The 10,296-nt window shown below is 39.1% G+C and overlaps 1 protein-coding gene across 1 annotated transcript; it reads right to left on the minus strand.

Annotated features, from left to right (window-relative positions):
- Nucleotides 1-1,085: 1,085 nt before the first annotated feature.
- On the minus strand, nucleotides 1,086-3,030 carry LOC111921358 (sm-like protein LSM1B). Its single transcript, XM_023916913.3, has 5 exons — nucleotides 2,587-3,030; nucleotides 1,904-1,972; nucleotides 1,698-1,813; nucleotides 1,542-1,604; nucleotides 1,086-1,401 (listed from the first exon to the last, which is right to left on the minus strand). Exons 1-5 carry the CDS (start codon nucleotides 2,645-2,647, stop codon nucleotides 1,324-1,326), a joined length of 387 nt encoding a protein of 128 aa, XP_023772681.1. The 5' UTR covers nucleotides 2,648-3,030; the 3' UTR covers nucleotides 1,086-1,323.
- Nucleotides 3,031-10,296: the final 7,266 nt, after the last annotated feature.

Raw genomic sequence — 10,296 nt, forward strand, 5'->3', positions numbered from 1 at the left:
CATTATTATTGCTATACTAGAATTCATATATAAGGTTCGTATTTGAACATTAGGCTAATTATCAAAAAAACACTATATTTAAGTTTTGTTTGGTGTGTTACAGTTAGCTTATTTTTTAAGCTTTTTAAGTTGTCATGTTTGGCAAGCCAAAAAATAGTATATAAGCTAGCTTTTTAAAAAACTACTTAGACTAGTTTTTTAGGAGTTTTTTTAAAATTTTCCAAATATATCCCTTAATTAATTATAAAAACACATCCTTTTAAATGTCTTTTTATGTCATTTCATATTTTTCAGCTAGTTTTTCTAAATATCATTTTTTATCAGCTAATTTTTCAGCTATCAGCTAACTTTTTATTTAACAACTAACTTTTTAACTAACAGCTAGCTTTTCAGATAGTACATAACCTTCGTCATTGTTTTGGATTTAACCACCTAATTTTCATTTCTTTTTTTTAGATAAAAAATCTTGGTGAGTGCCATAACTTGCATTTGTGCTAAAAAAAAACAATCCATAAGTGGTTAAACCGAAATTTTGAATAAATAATGTGAACACTAAAACATTTTACCAAAAATTGATGTTTTTTTTGGCAAACTTACTAAAAATTGGTGCTTAAACCAAATATTTGAAAAATACAGTTTTTTTTTTACCTAATTAACCATTTTTAACATTAACCCACTCACCATATAAACGCACACATATAGTCCGAAATTAAAGTTTGATTATAACAAGAAAGCCATATACGTTATTTATCCACTCTTAAGATGACATAGTAATATAACTCTTGCACATGACCTACATAAAGTTTTACCATTATTGTATTTAACCTTACCCAGAGGTATTTGAGATATTGAAGCTTATATGTTTCTCTATCTACTCAATTTAAAGCATTTTCTATTATTTAATAACTAATATGTTTAATACTACAGTGATAACTTTGTTTCTTGAAATCATTTAAAATGTTATATACATTAGAAATACACTTCACCGAAATTTAACCCATTTAGGCTACCTTTTTATAATTATTTAACCCCTAAGGCACCAATCCCGCTACATTAGGTCAAAACTGTAAAAATGGCACTTCAAGTATGCAAACAAAACAAATAATAATAATTATTTAAACATCATAAATCAGATAATTAAAAACAAAGGCTTGACAATGTTACAGAAAAACTATGCAATTTATAATTAGAGACAACAAAAAGAAAAAAAAAACAGATGATCAAATCAAATCAAACCAGAGCATATAATCCACCACCCGCGATAATATTTGCGGAAGACATGGTTACAAAGACAGCAAATTACCATTATACCCCTCCTCCTCCTTAATCCATATCAAGAAACTCCATCCTTTTTCTCATTGTACCCTTCAAATCCGAAGCCTCCCTCTCCACCTTCTGAGCCTATACACACACAACATATTATTATTATTAACTCTCAACATTTCAGATTCTTTTATATTTTTTTTTTCTTTAATCATATACACAATAAAAAAAAGTATATAATAACATTAATAATTTAATAGCAACATTGCAACAGTTACCCTTTTTATCTCAGTTTCTGAAACACGAGTCATATGAGGGGGAAGTTCTTCCTTCTCCAATTCCTAACATTTCATGTCAACAAATCATTAACAATAATAATAATGATAATAGTAATAATAATAATAAATAAATGTATTAAATTTTATTCAGCATACCAGCTCCCCAATTAAGACAACATTTTCACCACGAATTACATAAAGACCTAATGGAATGTCACAATAAAGGTCACCAACAATTACTCTTTCACATGCACCTTCAAGAACAGCATTTGCTGCATTTCAAAAAATAAATAAACAAAATTGTAAGGTTTAATTATCATAGATTATTAATATAGTTCTGATGATTAATGAGAATTTGATACCAAATTGATCAAAAGACCGAAGTATCCCCAATAGCTTCCTGCCATCTCTCAGCAATACAAGAAGCTTCTCTGTACAAAAAGGTAAAATTACATCGTTATACATGATAAAGTTAGTAACTTTTTTAGTGAAAACTATTGTCGCCTTATTTTGATTAAAATGTTTCTACTGAGATAACAATTTGGACTTCTAATTAGATCAATAAAAGGATGGATTACACAATCAAACTTTAGTAATATGAAATACAATTGGTACAAGAGAAGACTTGTAAAGAATATCCTTACAAGAATCAACAATTTTCTCTTTGTTTTTTAAGAATAATGGCATTAATTACCAAATCATATTATTTAGCATTTGTATCGATATCTGTAGTTTGATTTTCTTGAATGATTAACATCAAGCAAGAAAATAGATTGGGCAGAAAACGCAGAGTAATTCATATGATACAACCGAAATCTATTACTACATCACACCCATATACAAAAAACGAATCATGATAGTAATATGCCTATTCCATTAACGCCATAAACGATGATAAGATTTAATTGGTGAAAAAAAGGAAGAAATTATTAGATGCACAACATCTGCAAATTCTACACAAGAAAGATGTGAATCGAAGAAAGGGAAAACATCCAACTGAGTGAAATCAAGAGAATGTAAGAGTAAATCGAAATCAAGAACTTACTGTCGAGATAGCTTGCAAGAGAAGTTGACAGATAAATATCTTCCGGTCCTGCCCACGACATTGAATTCAAACTTTTCGGTATATGAAAAATCACCGAAAAATTCTTTGAAAAAACGAACAATTTTGCATTGGCGACAGCCTCTCGCTCTTAAGTCCTACCCTACTTCTACAATTCTCCTATTTTCAGTGATGAAACAGCAAGATTAAAAAAACCCTAGCCAAATCAGCGGAACTACTTAATCGATAGAAAACCCTATAAGTATCCCCAAATCTTGAACTCAATACACACTCTCGAATTGTAAAACGTAAAGAAAGAGTGGTGGTCTTTTCTTTCAGATCTATCTATAAACCCTAAATTAACTAACCCCAAATCTGGGGGCGTTTGGAAGATATGAGGCGATGGGAGGGGAGCTGACCTGGTGACTCCCGTGGAGTTTAATATTTCACCAACAGTCCAAGTTGAGTCTTTTGGTTCAACAATTTTATTAATTAGACCTTGAAGATATCAAGTATTATGGATTCATCCCTTTTGTTATGATAATGACAATAGGATCCTGAATTCGAGAATCCATGTTCCTATTTATTTGGACAGTGGAACGTTGTCAAGAGCAAAATATTATTTATGACCATGATCGAAAGATTGAATTAGGATCGGAAGATCATATTAAAATGAACTAGTCTTAAGATTTGCTTGTAAGGACTTGTGTTACGACCTAGTTTTAGGGGTCAGTCTCCACATAAAAGAAGAAGGGACAGGGGAAGAAGCTTGGAGCAATTTTCAATAATCTTTATTAATACCGAAATTACAATTTAAAAGAGAAGACTAGCTAGAGGCTTCCACCTAAACAGGAATGAAAACTGTTGTGCAAAGAATTATTCTAAACAAAAACTACCATAGTGGTTCCTAAAATAAAGCAACGAAATACTCTAAAGCTTCATGTGTTCACTGAATCAGCTGATGGTGCAACTTATTTTCCAAGTATCCATTAGCCTCTATAACGGACGGGTCGGACGACGGTTCTTTTGGGTTGGGTCTGGGTTGTATCCGTATCAACACCCCCATCGTTGAGAATGACCTTGTCCTCAAGGTCACTTGTTTCAGCTGGCATGACTACTTCTTCCTAGTTTTCCCATGTAGACTCATAAATGTCCCTATCTTTCCATTTAACCAGGAGTTGTTTGATTGGAACTCCTTGAATAGTTATGGTATGTTGGTCAATGATGGTATCAGGCTCGATTACCAGTATGTCATCAACAAAGGTTGTTAGAAGCAGAAGTGATGATGGCATTGAATCTCCATGGCAGGGTCGCAATAGTAAAACGTGGAAGACCGGGTGAATGTGGGATTTCGGTGGGAGGTCAAGACGATAGGCCACTTTGCCTTATGCATTAAAATATCTTGAAGGGGCCGAAATAGCGTTTGCAGAGCTTGTTGGATTCCCGTTTTCTGACTGAAGATGGACGGTAAATGCGGAGTCGCATATGGACTAACTCACCAACCTAAAATTTTTTGTCATGACGATGTTTGTTGGCTTGGTCTAATGTCTCACCTATAAAAATCACAAGAAATTTAAGCTTTTAAAATCAAACCAATTTATAATAGTTTACAAATCATAGTTTTCAAAACATTTTTCCAAACATCAGAGTCTCCCAAAATCATCAATCGTAAACAAGAGGATGTGTACGGTCACGCCTTTGCCTTCTCGCAGTCATCCGAATCACCTGAAACATAACCCAAAACTGTAAGTCAACGCTTAGTGAGTTCCCCCAAAGTACCAACACATAAAAAATAACATATACAATAATAGCATTTCGGGTCCAATCAACCATTGAGTTGGAATACCCCAGGCCCAATCAACCATCGGGTTGGAATGCCAATATACTATGGGTCCATTCAACCATCGGGTTAGAATACCCCAGGCCCAATCAACCATCGGGTTTTAATGCCCCCAACCTATTGGCTCACGCACAAAGCAGTAAAGTCTCAACCACCAAACAAATATGTGCACATATAACAGATAAACAAATAATCAGTCTACAGATAGTCAGGCAGATCTACAGACCACTAAGCATAGCATCATCCTATTTACCAGGATACAGATCATGATAACATACTATCATATAACAGGAGATCTAATCCAATGGGTCATCCTTGGTGCCTTCGACCCCTAAGTATAGTGAGGGAAAACTCACCTCACAAACCGGACAAAAGTTGATGAGGTCCCAACTCCAAATCTCAGCTCCAACTGAAACCTATCCATCCAAATGACGAATCACAATCAAAATCCCAAAATACCCTTAGTTCAAAGTCAAATTGGTCAAATCAACTGAGTCAACCCAGCCGAGTCAACTCAGTCGGGTCACTACAAAGTGAGTACGTGGGACGTACTCCCTATGTACGTTGGGTGTACTCGCATGTTGACCACCATCGGGGTGGTTGACCTCGTATGCGGGGTGTACTCCCAGAAGCCCAAAAATCTTATTAAGTGCTTAATGGCTTAAGCACTCACACCCATTTTTCAGATCCATGGCGAAAATACCCTCAAGAGTCATAAAGTTTCCAACTTTATGACTTTTCATGTCCATTAACTGCTTAACTTAACTTCTTAATCCATTAAGACCCTCTAAATGATGCATGAAGAAAAACCAACCATTTGGAACCCATTTTTATGACTCAAGACCCTTCTAAGGGTCTGAAATGACAGTTTAATGGGTCAAGAACATGCTATGTTCATGAATCATCATCTTGGGACCAAAAAGTGACTTAAAAGAACAAAAACCTAGATCTACGAGATAGAGTGGTAAAGATGCAAACTTTATACCTTCAAGATGTTACAAACCAAGAAGAAATCCCAGATCCAAAGTGCTTTCAACTCCAAGATTTTCTCACCAGCTTCTTCTTTCTTCAAAACCACTCCAAAACTCTCTTATAAGCTCAAATTTTACTCTCTCTTGCTTTAGGGTTGCTTGAGGGTCGATCTCACAGAAGGAGGTTAGATAAGAAGAGGATATCAATCCATAAGGATGCTTATACATGAGCCAAAACCCTAAAATTAGGGTTTGCATGCTTTCCACATACGCCCGTTGTACTCCTCAATCCCAATTTTACCAAAATGCCACTAAGGGTCCTTTTGCACTCTTTATTACACTTAGTGACCAAAAAGCAATATAACTCAATTATAGGGTCAAATTTAGAAGTACATCATCATCGAGATGTTACAACTCTCCCCCACTTGAACTAGATTTCGTCCTTGAAGTCGACTGAAGCGAATAACTAAGGATAATGCTCCTGCATCTCAGCCTCCGGCTCCCAGGTCCACGCGGAGCCTCTCCGATGTAGCTACTGTAGTTTTACCGAAGGTATCTACTTGTTGGTCAAGACCTTCATCTTTATTTCCAAATAGACACCTGTCTCTCGACATAGTTCAGGCGCTCATCGACCTAAATATCATCCAACAGAACCGTAACCTCGCTGTCCAATACACACTTCTACAACTAAGAGACATGGAAAGTGTTGTGGATCTGATTGAGCTCGCTCAACAAATCCAACATGTAAGCTACCTTACCAACCCTGTAAATCACCCGAAAAGGTCCAATAAACCGGGGACCCAATTTCCCCCTCTTCCTGATGCGTATCACACCCTTATAAGTTGAGACCTTTAGGAGCACCATATCGCCGACCTGAAACTCCAACTCTGATCGGCGCCAGTCAGCATATCTTTTATGCCGACTCTGAGTGGTATGCAGTCTCTGCATTATTTGTTGAATAAGCTCTGTGGTCTGAAGGACTACTTTGGTCCTTCCTATGACCCTATGACCAACCTCTCCCCCAACAAATTGTGGTACAAAATCTCCAACTGTACAAGAGCTCAAATGGTGGGGCGCCAATGTTGGAATGATAAGTATTGTTGTAGGAGAAATCTGCCAAAGGTAGGTAGAAATTCTAACTCCTACAAAACTCAATAGCATAGCCCCGCAACATATCCTCAAGGGTATGTATAGTCTACTCACTATGGCCATCAGTCTGCAGATGATATGTAGTGCTGAAATGTAACATCGTGCCCAGTTCCTCATGGAACTTCAGCCAGAAATGGGAAGTGAACCGAACATCTCAATCTGAAAACAATGGAGACCGGAAACCCATGACGAGCTAGGATCTCCTGTCCATACATAGCGGCCAACTTTTCAGCCAAAGATCTCTCCTAGATGGCCAAAAAGTAGGCACTCTTGGTCAATCGATCAACAATGACCCATATAGCATCAAAACCCTTTGCCTTATTTGGCAAACTGGTGATAAAATCCACGGTGATCTGCTCCCACTTCTATATGGGAACCTCCAGAGGCTGCAACTTGTCATGCAGCCTCTGATGCTCGGCCTTGACCATCTTATAGGTCAATACCTCTTTACATACCAAGCTATCTCCTCTTCATACACGACCACTAGTAGCTCAATCTCAAATCTCGATACATCTTGGTGGCTCCTAGGTGTATAGAAAAGAGAAACTTTTAAGCCTCCTCCAACACTATCCGTCTGATCCCGCCTGAAACTGGAACCCAAACCCGACCACACCGGGTCAAAAGCCCTTGACTATCCATGACTAACCTGTCGATCTCGCCCCTAATCTTTTCTTGTTTCTAGTTCTCCTTCCGAACTCCCTCTGCCCGTGTCTCTCTGGCTAATCCCAAAAGTAGATAATCAATGGATATCCTCATGCACACCTCCCCGACCGAAAGACCCAGCCGACTTGCGGCTCAAAGCATTCCCTACCACATTTGCTTTGCCCGGATGGTAAAGGATCTTGCATTCATAATCCTTGACCAGGTCCAGCCACCTGCACTGCCTCATGTTCAGGTTCGGTTGATCTATAAGATATATTAGACTCTTGTGATCCGTGTAGACAGTACAACGGACCCCATAAAGATAATGCCTCCAAATGTTAGGGAAAATACTACTGCCCCCAAATCCAGGTCAAGCGTGGGATATCACGTCTCATGCGGCTTCAGCTGCCGTGAAGCATAAGCGATCATTTGTCCTCTCTGCATAACGACCACCCCTAAACTGGCGATGGATGCATCACAAAATACCACAAAATCATTAACTCCCTCTGGAAGCATCAATACCAGGGCCTCACAAACCTCTACCAAAGAGTCTCAAATGTTGATTGCTGCTCAAGGCCCCACTGGAAATCCACTCCCTTCCTCTTCAGATGAGTGAGGGGTATTGCAATCTTGGAAAAGTCCTGAATAAATCTCCGATAGTACCCTGCCAAACCCAAGAAACTCCTGATCTATGAGGGAGAATTTGGAAACTCCCACTGCATCACAACCTCGATCTTAGCCGAATCGATCAAAATCTCATCCTGGTTAACGAGCTGCCCAAGGAACTAGACCTCTCGTAGCCAAAACTCACACTTCGAGAACTTGGCATAAAGCTGTCCCCACCTAAAAAAACCCCCAGAAGCTCTCGAAGGCGCTCCTCATGCTACTCCCTGGTCTTGGAATACACCAAGATATTATCAATGAACACGATAACAGATCGGTCGAGCATCAGCCTGCATACCTAATTCATTAACTCCATAAACACAACAGGTGCATTGGTGAGCCCATATGGCATCACTACGAACTTATAAGGCCCATAACGAGTCTGGAATATGGTCTTCTCCACGTCCTCCTCTCTCACCCTCACCTGATGATACCCCGACCTCAAATATATCTTGGAAAACCAAAATGCACCCTGCGACTGATCAAAGAGGTCATCAATCCGTGGAAGGGGATAACGACTCTTCACCGTTAACTTGTTTAACTCCCGTTAATCAATGCAAAGCCAATATGAACCATCCTTCATCTTGAAGAACAGTATCGACTCTCCCCACGAAGAACTGCTCAGTCTGATGAACTGCTTGCCTAACAGCTCTGAAAGCTAAGAGGACAACTCCTGCATCTTAGGCGGTGACAAGAGGTACGATGCCTTCGCAATTGGAGCCGCACCTGACCAAGATCAATCCTGAACTCAACCTGCCTATCAGGAGTCACACCGGGTAACTCCTCCTGGAAAACATCAGCAAACTCCCTGACCACTGGTACCTCTTAAACCGAAGGCTGGTTGTAACGCCCGCAGACCCGGGCTAGTCAATTTAGAGGCAATAAGTGTCAAAAATGACATTTCAACAAAAGATTATTTAGAATAAATAATCTTAACCAAGTTGTAGAATATGTCACAAGGTTTCCGTACATATAAAAAACGCCGAAATCTGAGTTACAACGAAGAAGTTATAGCCCGTTGAAGTTTCGCGACGGAACCGGCACGACACTGGGAAACGTAAATAGTGAATTTACGATAGAGCAATATTCAGCCTTAGCGATCTAAACAAAAGTCATATAATACGTTAAACCAAGAGCATCCATCAAAAGAACGCCCAAGTCTGACCTCGTATGAGGAAGTTATGATTTTTCGAATTTCGGCTTAGCAGTGTCCAACCCGAAGTTCGAATATTAGATCGAGCAGTTTTTAGCCGACGCAACCTAAACAAGAATCGAAGATCTCGTTAATAATAGCGTAACGATAAAAAGACAGACGAAAACGGATGTCAGATGAAGAAGTTATGGATTTTTAACGGACAATCCTATCTCGGCCTGTTAAAAATATAAAATTTAAAATAAAGTCAAAATTAGCCGACGGAGTCTAAACGAAAGTTGTAGAGTACGTTCCCGCCTTCGCGTGGATATAAAGAACGTCAAAAATGGAGCTCATATGCAAAATTTATGATTTTTAGAAGTGGGAAAGGAAAATTGCGAAATCTGCAAGGAGGTGGTGACGTGGCCAAATCTCAGCCGTTGCTTGCTAAGCACGGCCTCGCATCCGATGATCACCACGAAGCCTCGTATACGCGTTGTGTCCAAAGTTGGGTACGCCCATCGTACCTTTGGCCTTATCCTTCCGAGTCCGAGTGCGAGCCAGTTGTACGCGAGCTGGAGCCCTATCCCATCTACGCCCAACGTAGTCCGAGGCCTCGCAGGCTATAAAAGGGGTGCGAGGGGGATTTTTCACTCATTTCGTCATTCCTTTCTCTCTCTACTTTCTCTCACTACCCATTTTAACCCCCTAAGCCCTAGGAAAAATCCCTAGCACCCTAAGGAAGCCCCGAGGCTCCCGGAGTCCCGAGAAAAAGGGTCTTTCGGTTTCGAAACGTTGCTCCGAGCAAAGCCCAGTTTTCTTTAAAATCCGTTGTTTTATCGAAGGAAAATTGTTTTAAGAGTATCGAAGCATTGCCAAGTGCTGAGTCACTACCGTATCAGGTGAGTGCATAGTCCATTTCATCTTACACATAGATATTAAGTATTTTAATATAAATTATGTGCTATGTGTGCATATTGTCTGAATACTTGCTGTCTATGCTGGTGAAAGATTTTTATACATGTTTTAAATGATGTAAGTTGTATAAAGTATGTTATATCTACAAAATATGTTGGGTAAAACATGGGTAGATGAATGATGAGGAATAAAAGCTGAAATAGAGGAACATTAGTAGTATGGACCTAGTACCCTATAGGTAGACATTGGCAACAGTGGACCTAGTACCCCTATAGATGAGCACTAGCAGCTGCTCCACAACCCGTAATTGTTTTAGATCTACAGTAAACATCCTAGCAGTTGCTCTCTAAGGACAATATCGGCAGCTGCGCCTAATAGGGAGCCTTATGACCATGACA

The sequence above is a fragment of the Lactuca sativa genome, chromosome 4, assembly GCF_002870075.4.
Source record: "Lactuca sativa cultivar Salinas chromosome 4, Lsat_Salinas_v11, whole genome shotgun sequence".
Lineage (NCBI taxonomy): Eukaryota > Viridiplantae > Streptophyta > Magnoliopsida > Asterales > Asteraceae > Lactuca > Lactuca sativa.